A 19381-nucleotide genomic window follows, 5' to 3' on the forward strand; every position below is an offset into this window, starting at 1 on the left:
ACTTCCATTTTTGAAAGGAAGAAGTTATTTGTTAGTCATAATTTTAAATAAAATTACTAATTACTCCATCTCCATTAAGTCTGCTCCATACTCAAGTCTTAATAAGAGCATGAAATTTGATAACTATCCAAAAGAGATACCTGTCAATAAATGAGTTCACAATTCACAAGATAATTTATAGCATTAAATTGAAGTCATTTGGTTTCTGAGGGACAAATTCAGTTTTACAGAGTGTATTTAATTTGAGAAGTCTTAAGACTAGATGATGAAAAAATCATGAATCTACATTACACCAGGCCTCCTCCTGCTTTGGTCACAACCAAAGTAGGAAAGAGGATATTTGTCTTTGTTAAATAAAGTTATTATGCAAATTATTTTATTTCCTCACTATATGTAAATTATGTAAAATGTCTTGAGCTGATCCTCAAGAATGATTTATCTTTAAATTCCAAAACTTGTCTGTCAGGCATGACGAGTAAATAATTTAAATGCTGTCAAATGTAGACATGAAGTCAAAACCAAAAAATGGTTCCCGGACTAACACTCTGACTGATCTAAATTAATGATGAATCTTGCATGTGGACATGTTTAACAGTCAAAAACTGCACACATTTATTTGATAAAACAACAGCAGTAATAACCAATACACAAACTATTTTAAGTTCCCCCACACTCAAAACAAAACAATAAAGCATCAACATTAACATTAAATCCTCAATTATGCATTAAATATAGTGTAAGATGCCCAACAGCATAAGCCAAGAGGTGGTTATATGAAAACTATAGTTCAGATGAATTATAAAACACTCAGGCCTTTCAAGTTTAAAGTACGAACTCCCTGTTACACTCAAATGTTAACATGGATAATCAAGCGTTAGTGCAATACCATTGTATGGTCATAGTAGCCTTTGGAGAATATGGTCCTGTTAAAAAGCACCAGTTAAGTTAGGGTATGCTGTGTTGCAAAATAAGTGTGTAACTGCTTTGATGACATTATACATTCATAAGTAGCACACACTTTTATGAAGCACATAGTTTTAATGTTTCAAAAAAGAATTTAAAAAATCAGCAAAACTTAAGGCTTCTCATCATTGTTTACATTATTTTGTTTCTGCTGAAGTTTCTTCTTGTTTTTCCTCACTCATTCCTAACCCTGCATGTCAGGAATTGATAAAAATCAATAATATTCCCAAACCTTTTAGCTATTACCTGTACTCATCTCCACAGTCTCCAATGAGCGCCATCAGATCCCTAGAGCGCTGAGTCACTGCTTTGATGGCAGTGACATCTTCAGCTGTCAGCACCAGGTCAGGACTGCAGCTCTGCAGACTGTCACTGATGTGCTTCCCTGCCCCATCCACACCTAACCGGCATCCAACAATGACCCCGCCCACTGCAGGGAGATCTAACACATAGCGCGTTGCCACACTGGACAATGAGCAATTGTGTCTCTTTGAAATCATATCCAAGGTGGCAAGAAGGTCCTGGAAAAGGCTCCAACCACCCCAAATGTTGATCATGTTCATGTATTTGGAGAGTGAAGCAGTGTAGAGATCCCCCTTGGATAGTTCTGCCTTCCCCAAGTATCGTTCTGAGAGTAGACCACCCGCTAAAAAGAGACAGCGGAAGATTTAAAGGAGGAGGAAGATGATGAAGTAGCAAGAATATAGGAAAAAGTAAGAAACAACGGACCGTCAAAGTTAGAGTAGAATGGAGCAAAGTAGAATGAGTGAAGTTGATGTTATCACATTGTATGACATTCAGCAACCATTTTACATCAGCACACCATGAGAATAAAAGTGCTGCTTACACAAAGTTATTACAATCTGGATCAAAACAATGCATTGTTTCTCACCCAGGGTGCCGTAAGTGAGGAGCTGAATGTTGTTGGCCAAGCAGAACTGTTCCATTTTGGCTGCAGGCCGCTGGTCAACCACAGAGTACTGAACCTGTGCATGAAAAAAAAAAGGAATAAGCTATGGATGTTAAAAAAAAAAAAGTCTCCTATAGAAGCACTGCACAACCAAGCAAGTGGAAGTGTTACCTGGTTGCTCGAGATACGGATGCCCTTGTCAGTTATCTCCATAAGCCTCTGGGTGTCAAAATTAGTTAAGGAAAGCTCTCCTGAGGATACAAAGGGAGAAACAGTAAAGACCTGAAAACAAGGAATACATTAGATTATTAATCTAACAGGTTGAACTTTGACAAGAAATTTATTCTCAACAGCATCTACTTGCTCTGGAGTTTTTAACCACAAATATCAATTAAATTTGGATATCATGGGGGTATTGTACAAAAAAACTTAAGAAAATATATTCCATAGTACCTCCTAAGGGTTTTTATTAATAATACTGTAATGATGAAGTTGTTTATTATTTCTGATCAAGACCAACAAAAAACTTCAGAGCTTGAGCTTGAAGACATCTATCTTTGGAAGTTGTTACATCTCAAGACCTTAGTGTTGATGCCAAAAAATGCAAAATAATTATTCTGGAAAAATGCAAAGTTATTCTGAACATTGTGGATTGTTCACCTCAAATTGCAAGAAGCTTCTTAGGGGATTAAAAATGCATGAAATCTCACTCTGTGTGTGTGTGTGTGTGTGTGTGTGTGTGTGTGTGTGTGTGTGTGTGTGTGTGTGTGTGTGTGTGTGTGTGCGTGTGTGTGTGTGTGTGTGTGTGTGTGAGTGTGTGAGTGTGTGTGTGTGTGTGTGTATGTGTGTGCATGTGTAACCTGTTTGTCAACCATCTGCACTTAAAAACAACTTCTATCTGTTTCTTATGGCCTTCTCAGAATCATTACGACCTTTTTTACCGGTCAAATTGTTAATTATTCCCCCCCAAAAAATTTAATGGCATTGCCCTCATCCCAATTTGGATTCTTTATCTTGATTACACAGAAAGGCTAAAAAAGAATGTCTTAGGAGTGTGGATATCAATTAATAGCATTAAAAACAAACCCAACATACAATTCATTTTAGACTCCTTAAACCTGCTGCTCATTAGTGTTTAGCCTTATTAAAAAGTCAATAAAAAACATTAATAAGAGCACTTTTGCCAAAAGCTGGACACTACCGGACACTGGACTTCTCTCTGTTATCAATTGTCTTTATGATCAACTCAAACGTGTAAATCTCATTATTGACTCAGGATTCATAAATGTAGATTTCTGAGAGTTGAACTCAAGATTTTGTTCTAATTTTTCAATATAATTTATTATTTAAATCCCAGTTCATCACTTGCTGACAACCATCATCACTTTTAACCTTTAATTTTAATTATTTAGTCCCCCTAAATGCATAAAAAATGTAGACATTGTTCATGAAAAATTCAGCTCTGCAGCTTTACTAAACCCTGGCTTCTGCAGCACACTAGAATCCACTACACCCCACAGTGTGTGTAGCTGTAGGCAGCCTGTTTAACTTGCTGCTTTTAAATGTTGTTGGTCTTAATCTCTGTCTCCCTATATTACAGGTTTACATGTTGTTGTGTGTGTTTAAGTCCATGTGTATAAGCTTACTTATAAGCCCTTCCTGCTGCAGATCAGACAAATGTCCCAGAGCATCCAGGTATCTTTTGTCTCTGTAGTCCCACCAGTGGAACTGAACACAATCTAGTCTGTCCACCTGCATTCGGGTCATGGAGCGCCGCACTGCCTTTTCCACCACCTGCACACAGAGTGATTGTGGATTGAAATTATTTTTACATTTCTGTTCAGCAAAATAGCATTAGCAAGAATTTGTTAGTCCGTATATGGGTCTAGTTAAAATATATTGTGCATAAAACAAAACAAACATAATATTTGGTTGCTTGCAGTGCACTAGGTACATAATAGTCAAATTAATTTAGGACTAATTATGGCTGTGTCTTGGTTCTGTCTTCTCTAGCGGATAAACTAGTGTTGCCAAACAACTCAACTCAAGCTCCTGTTTTGACCATAGACTGTATACAGAGTGGACAGTGTGGCTCCACCTTTTACCACTGTACGGTTTTAAAACCGAAATACCCCCGTCAGACGCGCCACCATTGTGGAGTCAGAGTCTGCGCAGTAGAGGCTGTGAGGGACTCAGAGAGAATCTGAGTGGAGCCAGGTGACAAAAATACACATATTTTTTACTTTTCAAGTGTCTAATCTCTTCTTGGCTCTCCCTCCTGACATATTTTACAACTCCCCAAAAAACTACACAAGAACGGCAGCTGTCAACCTTCGTCAAATGTGATGTAAGGCCTCATTTTTAATGTCTAATAACCAATGAAAACAACACTTTTCAGAGAAAAAGGACTTGAATACAAGGCAGCCAAATGGTATCGTCATATCACCACAATAATCTGATGTGAGAAACACTTCTAGAAGGTATATTAGTTTTTCAAAGTTTGATGACAGCCCATCTGGGATGGTTAAGGAGAGGAATATTTTGACCTATACTGCAGCCAGCCACCAGAGGGAGCAGTTTTGTGGCAACCTCACTTCAAGCCTAGCAAGATATAGTCTTTTTTTTTTTTTTTTTTTTTTTTTTTTTTTTTTTTTTTTACAGTCAGTGGTTTTGACCGGTCAGCTGCTTACCTTGCGCTCCATTGGTCCTGGTCTAGGAACATACTTGGTCAGACTCTGCAGACATGAAATGTCATCCCCAGATGATGTGAACTAAAAATAAATGAAGACGAATATGATAAAAAGGTTTGGCACAGCCGGTATGAGGGATATCATCCATCCAGCTGCAGTCAATATATAACAATAGAAAAAAATGCAAATACAGATGGAGACAAGTATATTTAGTATAATAATCATCCAGAGTACAGTTTTCCCTTTTCCTCTTGACAATCTGACAAGAACATTACTTAATATTAGCACTGACATATAACATAAAGGATATTTTAGATATCTAAAACAATATATACTTTTTAACTTTAAATTTTGAGAGCGAAAAACTTTGTTTATGGCCAAAAAGTTATCCACAGAGGTAAGCAGATGAGAAGTGGCTACAAGTGCAAAAACTAATCAGTAATGTTTAAAGTCAAATAGGTGCTGACCAAACTGCATCACAGACGTAAATGAACCACAAAACCCAACCTTGTATGAGCTTTGGGGGTTACAGCTGTAGAAAAGAGCATCAGAAAAATGACAGGGAAGGGAGACCTTATTCATGCACTGCTGTTATTTTTCTACACCTGTCAAAAATGTAAAAGTTGAGACTTAACTATAAATGTAAAGGCTTAATTTTGTTTTACCGGTAATTTGATTCGTACATTGGCTGTTACAAATACCATTTCCAAGGAAGCAGGAACGTGTAAACTTAGCCACTGGTCATGCCGATTAGAGTCCTGACAGGTTGAGATAAGACTACACTGCAGAGTGGAGGGGTCTTGTCTTAGAGTGTCCTTGTCCTTATGTTGATGTAAAAGAGTCATTCAAAGTAACAAGGCAAATAAAATTAAAATAAACTATTGTGTTGTTACAGTTTGGTGAAAACATATTGCTTCAAACATGTTTTTCAGTGTTTTATATCTATCCAGTCTTTTCTGCTAAATGCCTTTAAATACTACACAATGTATTATCACAATCATTTTTAAAAGTTACATTTATTTGTTTTACTCAAAATAATGTGAAGAAGTACCTGGCTGTTAAACTGCCCAAATATTTCTTCAGCAGGTCCATAAATATCTGCCAAGTCAAATGTGGTAAGACCAGCATCCACATAATCCTGCATGTCTTTCACTGAAGAGACAAGAGAAACACATTTACAAAACAATTCAACTAATGTACAAACATGATACCATGAGAGCTGTGTCACTGTGTTAAGTGTTGATAATAATACAGTTTTAGGGTCTGCAAATAATCTCAACCCCTTTCTTTGAAAATTACACAGACAATGTATCAAATGTTGACACTGAAGAGTTTGATTGTTTCATGAACGATATATTCACATTTTGCATTTGAGGACAGCAACAAACCCTTGAATCCAAAAGGACCAGTTTCAGGATTTAAAAGTGAAATGTCCCATTCTTACCTGGTGTGTGATTTCATTTTTTTAACAGTTAGTGGTCTCATCGAATTATATGAATGTGCCAAGATGTGCTAAATGTTTTCAATAGGTGAAAAGTCAGAGCACCCAGACCCTTCTATTGTTGAGTCATGCTGTTGCAATGTGATGTTCATGTAATCTTCAACATTAATGGTTCCCTCCCTGGTATGTAAACTTTCCAAGCAATGTGCATTTGTGAATCCACCCCACCACTGACAGTTGCTGACTTCTGAAGTGCGCTAATAAAAGGTAAAAGGTGAATCCCAAAGCTCCAAAGTTTCATCATCACTTCCTCCACTTGCGTCTAACTCCTTCACACAAAGAAAAATATTCCCTCTGTTTATTCTGTGTCATGTAAGGGTGCACACGGATCACTTTACAGGAAAAATGTATCATTACTTGATAAGTAAGTGTAGTGTAAAGCGTGTCACTTATTGGTGTCTTTAACTGATTTTAGGTCTTTGCCAAGGGTTAACGCTCACCTGCTTTGGTTTTATCCACGACGCCGTGCGCCCCAGAAACCTGCCACATACCGTTCAGAATCCGACAGATCTCCAAACCTCCCGACAGTCTCACCGTGGGCACCGCAGACATCCTTCAGCTGTTGAGGGGCAAACTTGAGTGAATACTGTTTAATTAAAGCAGGCGACCCGATGAAGTTAGCAATTAGCCCACACCACCACTAAATTCTGATTAGCTCATATCACTTAGCCTGCTTAATGTTTTCATCCAAGTGTACTTAAGCCAACGTTGCCAACCTCTGTTTTGAGCGTCAGTTACAAAACACTAAAACGTCAGTTACAACACAAGTTACAAAAGCCACTGGATTCACCGCGTGCCTCAGCGCTGGGGAGCACATACGTAGAATACGTCTTGACTGCGTTGCCCCACTGCTACGTCAGCGCGTCCGCCATATTACTAGAGGCAGGTCAGCCGTAAAAACTATTCCAAATGTCATGGAAACGGTAACTACGATTACTAAGGTTCAAGAAACGTACTGGGTCTTTTAATCAAAATAGATACGACTGGCAGTGACGTCTTTTTTTTTCTTTTAGCAGCTAAATTCTCGATAAATATATCATTTGAATAAAATGGTACAAAAATGAAGTTATGCTGCAGGTATGAATATATCATGTAGTACTACATACTACACAAGTCTTATTCTTCCTATGCATTTTGATCATTGTCCATTTATCCATTGTGTATGTGTGTATACAACATTGTCACTGTGCATGGTGGAAAAAAGTAATAGACTGATCTGTTGCATGCTGAAATATATTCCTGGATCAGTATTTCTCACATAACATGCTTAGTTGTTGCCAAATCAATTTTCCTTTACAGATGTGGCTCCACCCCTCGTAACAGATAGAACAGACACAGACAGTGAGTGTCCAGTGTCCACATTAGTCTTGACACATCCTACACTTTTTTATGTAGTGAACTGCCTCAACAAACTCAACAGATTAGCAGGCTCAGAGAAGAGATAACTAGATGTTCAAAGGTTGACATCCGTACTATAACAATGTTGAGCTGAAGAGCCCTAAACACATTATGGTACAAACATATTTTCTAAACGTGCACCTCCAAGTCTGGAACTGTGCATGTCCTTGGAAGTACTTCTGAAATTTGACATTATGTAATTTAGTTAATTGAAGAGTTCAACCTGAACTCAAATGATAATTCATTTGACTTTTCAACACAAACACATTAATAACTAGACCCATTGTCAGACATTACACAACAGGGGGGGTGATTGCTGGAAATGATTTGTATTGATATACATTTGAAAGAACTAGACAAATTAAATGAATGACCAAATCATACTGTGCATGCATTATCTTGAATTCATTCTTGTCATTGAAGGCCATCAATGTTTGTGCAGTTTAACCACCAGTAGAGATGATTAAGGGTGCATTTCAATCTAGAACGCAATTGTTGATATCACTTTCAGAATAAGGACTGAATGGAGTCAAAGAACTTTTTCCTTTCATATATATAAACTATGTGGTCTGAGACATAGATAACTGTTTACCAAACTAAAATCTGTTACTACTCCAGTGTAGCTGATTTTTTATTCTTCTTTTTCCTTTTTCTCTTTTTGCAAGATGTGTTGCCAGTTTTTACTGCAGCAGCTGTTGGTTTGTCTTCAGTCTCAGCATCGTCAAAGTCTGCAGGGCTCCTCTGACACTTGGGCAGGCTGTGGGGCATCTCTTCTGGGGTACTGTGACACAGCAGTCAGCAAAAAGTCAACATCTTTTGACCAAATATTTTTTGAAATTCAAGTCATAAAACATATGCCACAAAAACACAAAGCATTTTTATGATGTTAAACCCAAATTTAAAGCCCACTTCTTACCTGAACTGAGCTTCTGGCTCTTGCTTTCTCTTCTGAGCAGCATTGTGCTTCTCTAACAAAGCCACAAAGAAGCCATGTGTTCTTGTCTTTGTGGGGCTGGCACGTAGACACTGGGTGAGTGGATGTAGTCCTCGCTCAGGCCACTGTGCCAGTAGAGGTACCAACCTTGATAAAGAAACACAAACAGTTATGGTAATAGTCTAATGAGAACTGATTGCACCAAGCTGTACTCCAGCTGTACTACAAGCATGTTCCATATCGTTGATGCCATATCTTTAAAGTAGCCCACTGTTTCACCAAGAATCAGATAAATCAGGCATGTGACTGGCATCAGGCAAAAATAAAAACAATATGTGATGCTACTTATGATTGCAACTAATTACAAACATTTAACCTGGCTCGCTGCTCAAAATTCAAAAACAACAGTTTGGGTTGACCATCATCGGCTCATAATAAGCAGAGAAGCTTGAATACTCTGAGATCATCTTTTTTTTTTATTCTGTAGTTTACCACCCCTTTCTTTACACTGTTTTTATGGCTATCAATATGCATGTGGATACCTTCTCAGGCAAGAAAATCTGTCTTTCACAAGCAAAAAAAATGAAGATTCACAAACATACATAGAAGTTAACAAGGGATAACAAAAGACAACATGGTTAACATTCTGTTTCTGTGTTGTATATAGATGTACCATCTTTGTTGAGTGTCTGTGTGTGTGGGAGTGAGTTACCTAAAGTCAGGGTTCTGCTGCAGACATGCCGCAATGACGTCCTCATTTTCCTCTTTGTGGATGGAGCAAGTAGAATAGACCAAGCGCTTCAGGTTGGGGAACTTGAGGCTGTGGTTCAAGCACCGCAGCTGGAAGGAGGCCAAGGAAGAGAGGCGTGCCTGATCTTTCTCATGATCAGCAGAGGAGCCACTATCTTTGAGACACACCATACCTGTGACAGATCAGAGATTTTTTGTTAAAGGCCCTTGAAACTTAAATTAAATTAAATTAGCATCAGGTTAAACCAGTGGTTTCCAAAATCTTATAGACCTCTGAAGTTTACTTTGGTTGTGTAATGTTAATATATAAGTAGAATTCACCACCTGCGTACTTACACAATGAAAACATATTCATGGCAAGGCAGATGCTACTTGTTGCCAATGAGCATAGTGAAGTTAAGTTGTTAGCACTAGTTTATTCTATGACAATGTGATAATGCATTCCAATGCTCTGGGTTACTAACTTGTATGACAACAATTTAATGTTATACTTCTTAAGATAGCAGGCACATCTGAAAATAGATCATTAGACATCTAGACAGCTCTGTAATAAACACACAGGTATGACTGGCTACAATACCTGATCCACTGCAGGATGGATCCAACAAGATATACTCAACATCTTTGAACTGTGAGCTGTTAGGGTCCACTTTCAGGAAGTCCTGATGATCCAGCTTCTGACAGGTAACTCCAGCTCTGAGCAGCAGAGTGGACATGGTGGCCAGACGCTTAGCATCCAAATCAAATGCAAACAACCTGCCCTTGTTTTTCATGATAGCTGCAATGTGGCTGGTTTTGTTGCCAGGAGCAGCACAGGCGTCGATGACATGGCTTCCAGGTGGGGGGTTTAGCAGGTAGGCAGGGAGACAACTGGCTTTGTCCTGAAGAATAATGTGGCCAGCTTTGTACAGGAAGTGGTCATGAAAGTCAGTTTTAGGTGAAAAGACCAGCAGTTCAGGCAGATGCATGTCCCTCACAAACTCTTTCTTCTCCATGGTTAAGTCATCCAACCTGGAGGCGTGCCCCTGGTAGGAGAAACCATCCCTCTTCAAGTAGTCAACAGCATCATCTACGGAGGTCTTCAGGGTGTTTACTCGCACGTACCTAGGCAGCTGCTCACCGGCGAGGCGCAGGGAGGAGGTCGGTAGTAGCTCTTCATTTTTGCTGACTCTCTGTTTTACCTTCATCCGGGCTAGGACCGCCTGTAGTCTCGGGCGATGCTTCATCATCACGGCCTTCCAAGAGCCACCACATTTCAGTCCCTGACCCAAAAGCAGATCATACACTAATACTTTCGCCAGGTAAATTCTTAGCTTTGTCTGTTTCAGTAGCTTGGTGGTCTCGATGATTTCCTCAAGAATGGAGGAAAACTTCTGGGTCTCACATACCAAAGCGAACAGCTGTTTGATGTTCGAAAATTTACTGTCGTAGACCAGAGTTTTCAAAGCGCCCTGCTTATTCTCTGCCTTCTCAAGTATCTCAGCGGCTTTCATGTACAGAGCCATGGCGCTAACTGTTAGCTAACTGACAAGTCGGATGATTTAAGTCTTTCTGATTCTTACTCGCGTTAAGAATGTTAACCGACCTGACCCATTTCACGTCTCTTCTGAACTGGGAACAAAACCAAAGTATTATATCTTGTTCGGTCTTACTGTTGTAGCTCTATCAGAACTTTTTCGTGCCGCACATGGCAGTCGGGTCATGACTCCGGAAGGAGAACACAGTGTTTTCTTTTTGATCATCCGACGTCACATGTACACAGCCAATCGCTGATGAGTTACTGGAGGCTCGCGCTCATGCAAATCACACATCTTCGGAAATAAGGATTTTTTCCTACACTATAAATTTACAAAACAAACGTTCAAATGCTGCTGGATTTCTGAGTATGTTCAGAGACAGAAATGATCTTCACTTCGTCATGTTGAGTAAAAGCTAGCATTTGATTAGTTTCATTCTGGTCATACCTTGTAGGTAGTTACTTTATACTCAGTTCTGTTCATCTATACAAACACGTCTACTTTTCTACAAAGTCATACAGTAAATAAAGAACAATTCAGAGGTGTTGGTTTATTTGTAAAATACGAGTTAGTTCCTTGAAATACCACAAGTTACTAAATGGTGGAAGTTGCCACAATACAAACAATCAATGGAACAGACATCAGTTACCTGTAAAGAAATATAATATGTATGAAACATTTCTATTTCAGGGCTTCTTCAAAAGAAATGTGCAATTTGTTATCCAGTCAACAGTCCAACTGCAGCATAGGAAAGCAAATAAACTTCATGGAAGCTGAAAGAAATTACAAAAAAAAAAGAAAGAAAGAAAAAGAAAAGGAAGGAGCACTTCCTGGCATTTGAATTTCCTTGTCACCAAAACTTTTTACTTCAGGTACTGAATACTCAGCAATCCTCAGTTAATGATAGCTACCTGCCAAAGAACCATCACAAAGAGTGATGCAAAATGTTACAGCTCTCAATGTTGCCGATTAGTTTAGGGATATTTTAAGACATTTCATTACTCAATTGCTTTTTGAAATTAATTCAATACTACTAGTGACTAGATGTGGTGGTCAAAGGCAAGTGAAAACAGAATCCACTACATAAAAAAGTCTTCAAACTCATCTGCCATCATCTGATAACATTTATCCTAATGTCATGTCTTTGAACACAACACCAGGAAGTAGTTCTTGGCTAGAAGTCCCTAACCCTCAACTGCTGACAATACCTGACACCCCTAAAAGTTTGTTAGTCTTTAACGTTAGTATTTCATGGAACAACTGCTGATGGTTTCAGAGATTGCTTAGCTGTAAGAAGTCTGTGATTAAATAGACCCACACTTATTTGTATGAAATTTGACAAAAGCCCCCTTCACACTTGTCTTAGCCAATCATCAGCTATAAAAAAACAACCTACAAGCCAGAAATAATGCTGAGTTTCTGATAAAATCTCAGTTTAAGGCAATGTGGTTTGACAGTATCAAGGTTTATATGTGGAATGTAAACAAGATCAAACTGTCATCAGTGTTTAGCAACGCCACTACACTTTTTGACAGTCTTTGTCTTTAAAGAGTTTTTGTATAAAAGCAGTCTTTCCGTGGTATGAGGTGGCAGGCGGTTTCTTTTGGCTTTCACTATACAGGCTGCCATGGGGAAGAGCCTGTCAAACCCCCCTGAGGTAGCTGGTATCGCTAAGAGCTTCATAGCAAGGCCTTGGAGTTGGGGAAACCGAGTTGCAGATTTCCAGTAGAGCAAGCTGGAATTGCTTCCCCATAGTTGTTCTGTCAGGTAAACATCAAGCTCTGCTGTCTTCATGGTCTTCGCAGGCGGCTGGAGGGTGTTAAAGTTTGACTTGCGCTTCAGGACGTTCTCACTGACTGTGTGTTGTTGGTTGTTATCATTTGAGGCCGCAGCAGACGCTTCCATCAGGGTGCTAGCTTGGCTCTCCTCTTCACCATTCTGCTCATTTTCATACTTTATTTTTCTTTCAACTTCTTCTCCCTCTTCAGAGGAAGATGCTGAGGCGGCTGGACTTTTCAACATGTCTTCCACAATAGTACGAGCCTCACATTTTGATGGAGGTGTTAGGAAACCAACTTGGTCCTTGATGTCAGCATCAGAGAAAGGCTAGAAAAAGGTTAAACCCATGAAGTTCTTGTTATTACTCTAGACACAGTTGGTTCAAATTAATCTATTCAGTGTGCATGGAGGTGCAGCACAAATGGCTATGTGATTAAGCTTAAAAATGAGTAGCAAATTTTTATGCCATTTTTCAAATCAACTACTTGAACTTTGTTTTGTCAGCCTCTTCACAAATAAATAAACATATGGTTTAACAAACAAAAAAAAAGAAAAGCTTTTGCTCCTATTTAATACCTGCAGTTTGGTCCTTGGGTCAAGAACAGCAGCAGCAATTATGTCCTCCCGCTGAATCAATGTCTGGAAGTGTGTGTGAAGTCCTGTGCGCAGGGCATTGCCAAAATGTGTATAGTTTGTGACAAGATTCTGCAAGGTCCTATCAAGGCCAATGAGGGCAGGTATTATAAAAGAGATTGTCACTCCATTTCCTTGCAGGGTCTGAGGAAAAAAGAAAATCACATAACCTTACCTTAAACCAGCAAGCAGTTTCACATGAGCAGAAGTGATGAAATGTAAATAAGCACAACTTGCTGATATTCAGCACAAGGCACAACCTTGGCTTGAGTGTGATATTGATTTTCAAAAAGCTACATGCAGTGTACAGCTGGTAATATTTGTCAACAAAAGATTATATTTTGCCAAGCCAGCACCAACATCACACACCAAGTGCTTTTTTTCAGTCTTTCTGATCACTCAAAGGGCTTTTACACTGCAAGTCACATTCACACCAAATTCATACAATTATGGCAGAAGCTAAAGGACCATTACTTTCCATTGCTCTGGGGATTGGCTAAATAACCAATAACATGATTTCAAATTTCTCTTTTACCTGCATGGCCTCTCCAAAAGGCTCAAGGAGACTGAGAATGTCAGTCACTTGCTCTCTTTTGACCTTGACCAGAGGAGGAGCACTGGCGGTGTCATTAGCTTCTATGCGAGCTTGGGCTAGGAGAGTCATGATGGCGCTCCATGCAGACTCGTGCACCATTCGACGAAGGGATAACATCAAAGAGTTCCAACGACAGTTGCTGGAGGAAGGGCACAGAGAGATGTTGCATTCCTTCAACAAAACCTAAACAATCACAAAGGAAAAAATGTCTGAAAATCATGCCTGACAAAATAATAAATCATAGAAAAGTATCAAAAACAGTTTACTGTGTCCCATGATTTCAAATAGAGCTAAGCAAACAACCCCCTTGTTACACATATCTGAATGTGAATGTGATATAATTCATGGGGAGGTGCAATGCAAGTGAACATGGACAAAGTTATCTTTGGGTTTGTTATTGCTATAAATAAACTGATTAATGTACAACAAATCTACTTCTATTGATGTTTGGAATGGAGCCAGGATTATAAAATCAAGTAGTTTGTAAAAATCAAATAAAAATAGAGGTGAAGAGGACAGTGCTATCAAGACATTAAGTGCTATAAAACTGTATAGAAATAAAGCAATGCTGACTGAGTTAGTCCTCCCGTTATGCAGTGCACCTCACAAAAGCTTTTCATGAAATTAGTTTTAATCATTAGAGCCTATAATTTATTTATCTTTCTTTTTAAATCACGTTATATTACTTCTCAGTATGTGAGAAAATACATGACTGCATTAAATCTGCTTAATCTGCTGGGCTTAAAAATGTGTCCTGTCATTGAAGTAATGTTCACAAAAGCCCCAATAGAGATGAAATGGGGAATTTACTGTGCAAAAATATACAGTTCACTGAAATATTTAAATTCCTGAGAGAGATTTGTCAGTCAACTAAAATAAAGTTGCAAATGTTCCATTTCTGTTTTAATGGCCAAGGCGGCCAAGAGGTCCTCCCATCACAAACAATCAGACAGAGCCTTTATGTTACAGGGCAATGAACTTGAATGGGCTAATACTCAGGGTTACTAGAGAAATTAAATCAGGCACCCCAGAGCTTTTTCATCTTTTGCTGCAAAAATGAGTTAAATTCAGAATAATAAATTGGCCATCTGATCTTTGTCTGAAGAGTTTTAAAAAGTATCCCTGTTCCAAACCCATTCAATCAGCACATTGGACGTATCTTACCTCACTCCAGTACACACTGCTCCTAAAAAAAGCCACCACATTGTGAACCTGTGAGAGAAGATTTTCAACATCTCTGGAGCTCTTCAGTGCCTCCTTAATCACAAGCTGCAGTTTGTTTGCAACACAGGTAGTGTTAGTCCCAATCTTTAGTTCGGAAAAAGGCGTCTCTGTTTCCGACATCTGGTCTGACAAAAAGGCTACCATCTCATCTCCATCTGGTTCTCCTCTGTGTGATGAGCACATAATCTTGTAGTCACAGAATATGTTGTTTCTGGTGATGGCTTCCTTGGCCTGATTGGTGAGGATGTAGCCGATACTGCTAGGAAAGATGCCAAAACTTAACAGCACACCCTCAAGCTCCCTGGTAACAGCAGTGCTGAGATTTTTGTGGCTGAGGCGACGGAGTGCCACAATCGGACGCCGGATCTGCCAAGAATCACTGACAAAGTGAAGCTGTACAACAATAATGGGCTCTTCCACCGTGTGGGATGGACCCCCCGCCCAGAGATCAAGGGTGATATGAATGACACCTTCATCACCCTGAACTTTGGCGAGGCAAGACTGGAGGTCACGGATGAGTTGAGGTTTGATAGTTCTCTCCACATCATCATACAGCTGCAGGCCAATGACACGCTGGGAAAGCTTGTTGGATTCAGGTCTAATAGTGCTGATGAAGGACCTGAAGCCTGTGCCTTCAACAAAACTGTGGGAATAGAGTGAAGATTCATTGGGATATTTTCATTTAAAGGGTATAGGTGTGTAATCCAGACTTAAGAGTCAATTTCAATGTCTAAAAGTGTTCTTTAACAATGATACAAATTTTGCCTTTGTTACATTGGGGCAGTTGAGTGTACAAATCACCTGAGAGGCAGCATGTCTTCTGCAATCATCCTCAGTGCTGCATCAACAATCTTTTTGTTGTCCACTGACCCAGCTGCTGGTGTAGCACCTGTGCTGGAGCTGGGACTAGTACTCAAACATGAAGGACTTGGAGAAGACGACTCTCTTAATGATTCTAAAGAGGGTGGGATGGGAACAGCCATCTTCTGATTGATTATGTTATCCTCTCCCTCTTTATTCGGCTTACCCTGTGGTTGACCAAAATAAAAGAAAGCTACTTTAGTAATGCCACAAAGGACACATCTGACACACTTGCACAAAATATTGGTAGATGAAGATCAATCAGTTTACCAATTTAGGAGTAACTGGTTCAGTGTCTAAAACAACATCACACTTGAAGTCCACCTGTAACACAACATTCAGTATGAATGCACAATACATCCTTTGCTGACAAACATTAGAAATAAAAACAAAGTACATATTTTACAGCTTAACTTCATGGTGATGAATAAACAGTGGAAAAATAAATACCAACTATTTAAATTCCTTTACCTCTCCTTTTACAAAGTGCTGTATATCAAGGGAAATGATGTCAGCCACATCTTTGAAAAATCCCAACTCTGCTTTCTGTTTGATGGTGATGTTCCAGCGATTTTTTATAGAATTGTCTGTCCTGCAGGTAAAAAAAAAAAAAAATCCTGTTTCAGTCTTGGTATCCTCCTTGGTTAAAATGGACTAAAAATTCTGATTCATCTAAACATTTTACCTTCCAGGAAGCAGCTTAGCAATCTCAGACCAACGGTTACCCAGGATGGAGTGGGCTTTGTAGATTATGAGGTCTTCTTCATCCGTCCAGGGGCTTTTTTTGAGCTGTGGGTTAAGATGGTTGTGCCAGCGCTCACGACATTGTTTCCCAAAGCGTCCCTTAAGATGTCTGGCGATCAAAGTCCAGTGTTTGCCATGCTTTTCCACCAGCTTTGATATCTGTCCAGAAAAACACATTGATATAAATGAAGAGTGGAATGGTTAAGGTTAAATCCCTAACGAAACAAGGCTGTGTAACTGTTTGACCTTTTCGTCTTCTTCTTTTGTCCAGTGGCCCTTGACTAAATCAGGATCTAAGTGCTTTTCCCAGCGTTGCATACACTTGTTTTTTGTCCGCCCCTGAAAGCAACAATAATGTCTAACTTTCACAGAGTTTAAATGCATTTGTTTCATTTTACACAGTATAACTGGTAATACAAGAAACAATTAATTATCATTCCTAATTCATAATTAGATTTTAAGTCTAGTGACTTAAATTTAAATGATTCACGTTTTCCACCTTTTTATTGATCTTTTAAACTTTTTTATTTATGATTCATCCATTGTCTCTCACTCAAATGACACTGTTTCAGCTGAGTACCTACTGGTAAATGACTAGCGATGGTTTTCCAATCATTTTTCCCAAAAATGTTGACCAGGGTTTTCAGATTGTCATCCTGCACACAAAAAGAAGTAAATTCAACAAACAAAGAATTTAAAGTCAAAGATTAGCATCGAATGTTAGCTGGCACCAGCTTTTAAAATGTTATTACTTTTTTAAAATTGCTTATTTATCAACAACAAACAGCTGTGACAAAAAAATATTATCTTTTGCAAATGAGTAAGAATTTGTAGTTCTGTTTCATATGGCTCTAAAAAAAACAAACATTTAATTTCAGCCACTTACACTTATGGGACAAACTGAAGTTAGGGTGTCACTCACCTCTTCCTGAGTCCATTTTATTGAACACTTACTATCTTTCTTTTTATCACCTGTGTCAGAGTCACTGTCAGAGCACAAACTACCTCCCTCTTCTTGCATGCTGCAATGACACAGATTAAAACTATTAAAACAAACAAGACTACTTGGGTTTCAGTACACTTAGATACCTAATTTTAAAAGGCCATATTGTGTGATGATCATAAATCTTATTGACTTGAAATATTTATGTTGTTTCAGGGCACATCATGGAGCAGGTTTATTTTTTAATATCAGTTCTGATTATCATGACCTTCTTAAGCAACACCTTTGTTTTCTCTTCTGCAATCATCTGCACCAGTATTGTGATTGTCGGAGAGATAAAGAGCACTGTCTATCAATATCTATTATAACTATGACCCTTGGTGTTAGGATTTTTCATAGCCAGCATACAGGAGAACAGACGATAGCAAGGAACATCACTCCTACTACAGATGAATCACAGAAATCTCAGGTCCAAACCAACTGAGGATAATATGCATATGTTTAGGTTTAAGGGTAAGCTGTTTGGATAGTTTCATGTTGGTCATTTCAACAACTTGTACAGTTTCTTGCAACATCTGAAAAGATTATATTCTGAGGGGTGGCAGTATATTATGTCAACTTAACAACATGTCAAAGAAAATGACAAGTTTAGCCAAACAGAAAAACATTTACATTCAAAAACATCTACGAAGTCAACTGTGAAAACACTGCATGGACACTCCCACATTGAGAATGTGGGTAAAGGAACTTTCAGAGTGTATTGGCTTGGAGAGACTAACATAGCCTACAATGAAAACTGAGAGAATTTGCCCAGTTCTGGGAACTAATTTTGATTTGAGTGCCTGCTTTAATTAAAGTAATAGCACTGCTTTTTCCTGAAAATGTAATTCTTCTTTAATAAAAATTGTATCTAACTTTAAAAAAAATTTCTAGCTCAAAACTTGACCTTCCAGTGTCAACATTTTTTCCCCAAGTCACCAAAACTTTTGGCTCAGATTTAACACCATACATTCGCTTTCGCAATGTAGTGTCGCAATCCAACCGGCAGAGGTCGATGGTGGTAAGTTTGCACTTCGTGGACTGTATCTGAGGATTCGAGAACATCAGACTTGCTACAGGCTGCACATTGATTTAAGTATGAGTCGATCCTCTTGGAGGACGGCTCGCAGTGAAAAAAAACACAGGTTTTGGCATTGCCAAAGTACTTTTGAAAAAGGGGCTTCATAATTCCAAAATTCGCTTCTCTGGTGAATATTAACCCAGTAACTCCGAATCTGTGCATGTCTTTTAATCTTTACCTTTCAGTTAAAGAGTGCTCTAGGTTCATTGACTGCAGCAATACAGCATAACAGTAGATGATGCTCTGGTTTTCATATAACTGCAATTATTGTAAAGCAAACAGCGTGACATAACATCAGTACCGCGGGAAAGTTTCTTTACCACTTACCTGCGCAACATCGCTCCCGAGTCTTTGTTTCCGCCCACGAGGCAGATAAGGAAGAAACGGCTACCGATGGAGTTGAAACTATTTAGTATTAGCGAAAACAAAGTGTCTTTTCAGTCATACGCCTCAGTCCTGATTCTGAATTTGACTACAGGAGCCTTTTCAGGACTTTGCCGTTTCCGTCGTTATTTCCTCCAGACTGGAAGTCAGGGTCTGTTCAAGAACACCACTGCAACATGTACCAACCGTACCAACACACTCCCCGGAAACAGTCCGTCTGAGCTCGTGTCAGTTTCTGTAGGCTGTGTCATCTTTAACTAAAACTAATAAAATAAAGTGTTTCACAATAAAGTGAATATCTGAAACAAAAATATTGATTTATTCATATGAATGCCTAACTCTGTGATAAACAATAGTGAACACATCCTTGATCCCATCCTTACACTTGATTGCTCTTTTAAACTGCCGACCTTTCCAACATTGCATCAGTCACTT

General features: G+C 38.9%; 3 protein-coding genes across 5 annotated transcripts; all 3 read right to left on the reverse strand.

The window, feature by feature from the left end:
* Nucleotides 1-588: 588 nt before the first annotated feature.
* On the reverse strand, nt 589-6921 carry LOC141799477 (uncharacterized). 2 transcript variants are annotated; one of them, XM_074681722.1, is made up of 8 exons: nt 6781-6797; nt 6505-6623; nt 5615-5715; nt 4564-4644; nt 3520-3667; nt 2045-2124; nt 1856-1949; nt 589-1609 (listed from the first exon to the last, which is right to left on the reverse strand). In XM_074681722.1, the coding sequence occupies exons 2-8, from the start codon at nt 6614-6616 to the stop codon at nt 1206-1208; spliced, it is 1020 nt and encodes a 339-aa protein (XP_074537823.1). In that variant the 5' UTR covers nt 6617-6623; nt 6781-6797; the 3' UTR covers nt 589-1205. The 2 variants fall into 2 exon arrangements, with proteins under 2 accessions (XP_074537823.1, XP_074537822.1); XM_074681721.1 differs by having other exon boundaries at nt 590-1609; nt 6505-6921.
* Nucleotides 6922-7747: 826 nt separating this feature from the next.
* Nucleotides 7748-10883, reverse strand: nsun5 (NOP2/Sun RNA methyltransferase 5). The gene is made up of 4 exons (XM_074680655.1): nt 9727-10883; nt 9109-9319; nt 8379-8543; nt 7748-8243 (listed from the first exon to the last, which is right to left on the reverse strand). The coding sequence occupies exons 1-4, from the start codon at nt 10649-10651 to the stop codon at nt 8072-8074; spliced, it is 1473 nt and encodes a 490-aa protein (XP_074536756.1). The 5' UTR covers nt 10652-10883; the 3' UTR covers nt 7748-8071.
* Nucleotides 10884-11205: 322 nt separating this feature from the next.
* mybl2a (v-myb avian myeloblastosis viral oncogene homolog-like 2a) lies at nt 11206-19179 on the reverse strand. 2 transcript variants are annotated; one of them, XM_074682473.1, is made up of 12 exons: nt 18890-19179; nt 17422-17521; nt 17084-17155; nt 16746-16838; nt 16441-16658; nt 16227-16347; nt 16026-16079; nt 15696-15922; nt 14835-15537; nt 13611-13853; nt 13019-13219; nt 11206-12769 (listed from the first exon to the last, which is right to left on the reverse strand). In XM_074682473.1, exons 1-12 carry the CDS (start codon nt 18898-18900, stop codon nt 12164-12166), a joined length of 2649 nt encoding a protein of 882 aa, XP_074538574.1. In that variant the 5' UTR covers nt 18901-19179; the 3' UTR covers nt 11206-12163. The 2 variants fall into 2 exon arrangements, with proteins under 2 accessions (XP_074538574.1, XP_074538575.1); XM_074682474.1 differs by lacking the exons at nt 17084-17155; nt 17422-17521.
* Nucleotides 19180-19381: the final 202 nt, after the last annotated feature.

Source organism: Halichoeres trimaculatus, unplaced genomic scaffold (assembly GCF_033239565.1).
Source record: "Halichoeres trimaculatus isolate MK-OKI-2021-1 unplaced genomic scaffold, fHalTri1.1 fHalTri1_scaffold_11, whole genome shotgun sequence".
Lineage (NCBI taxonomy): Eukaryota > Metazoa > Chordata > Actinopteri > Labriformes > Labridae > Halichoeres > Halichoeres trimaculatus.

What these genes read in the sequence shown, in the direction of transcription:
- LOC141799477 (XM_074681722.1), bottom strand. Translation starts at nt 6,616, where the DNA reads ATGTCTGCGGTGCCCACGGTGAGACTGTCGGGAGGTTTGGAGATCTGT. An exon ending in CGTGGATAAAACCAAAGCAG is followed by an intron (nt 5,716 to 6,504) that starts GTGAGCGTTAAC and finishes TTGTCTCTTCAG; the next exon opens with TGAAAGACATGCAGGATTAT. An exon ending in CCTCACTTACGGCACCCTGG is followed by an intron (nt 1,610 to 1,855) that starts GTGAGAAACAAT and finishes GTCTCTTTTTAG; the next exon opens with CGGGTGGTCTACTCTCAGAA.
- nsun5 (XM_074680655.1), bottom strand. Translation starts at nt 10,651, where the DNA reads ATGGCTCTGTACATGAAAGCCGCTGAGATACTTGAGAAGGCAGAGAAT. An exon ending in CAGCAGAACCCTGACTTTAG is followed by an intron (nt 8,544 to 9,108) that starts GTAACTCACTCC and finishes TTCTTTATCAAG; the next exon opens with GTTGGTACCTCTACTGGCAC. An exon ending in GAGCCAGAAGCTCAGTTCAG is followed by an intron (nt 8,244 to 8,378) that starts GTAAGAAGTGGG and finishes GCTGTGTCACAG; the next exon opens with TACCCCAGAAGAGATGCCCC.
- mybl2a (XM_074682473.1), bottom strand. An exon ending in GCTAAGCTGCTTCCTGGAAG is followed by an intron (nt 16,348 to 16,440) that starts GTAAAATGTTTA and finishes TTTTACCTGCAG; the next exon opens with GACAGACAATTCTATAAAAA. An exon ending in AACCAGTTACTCCTAAATTG is followed by an intron (nt 15,923 to 16,025) that starts GTAAACTGATTG and finishes GGTCAACCACAG; the next exon opens with GGTAAGCCGAATAAAGAGGG.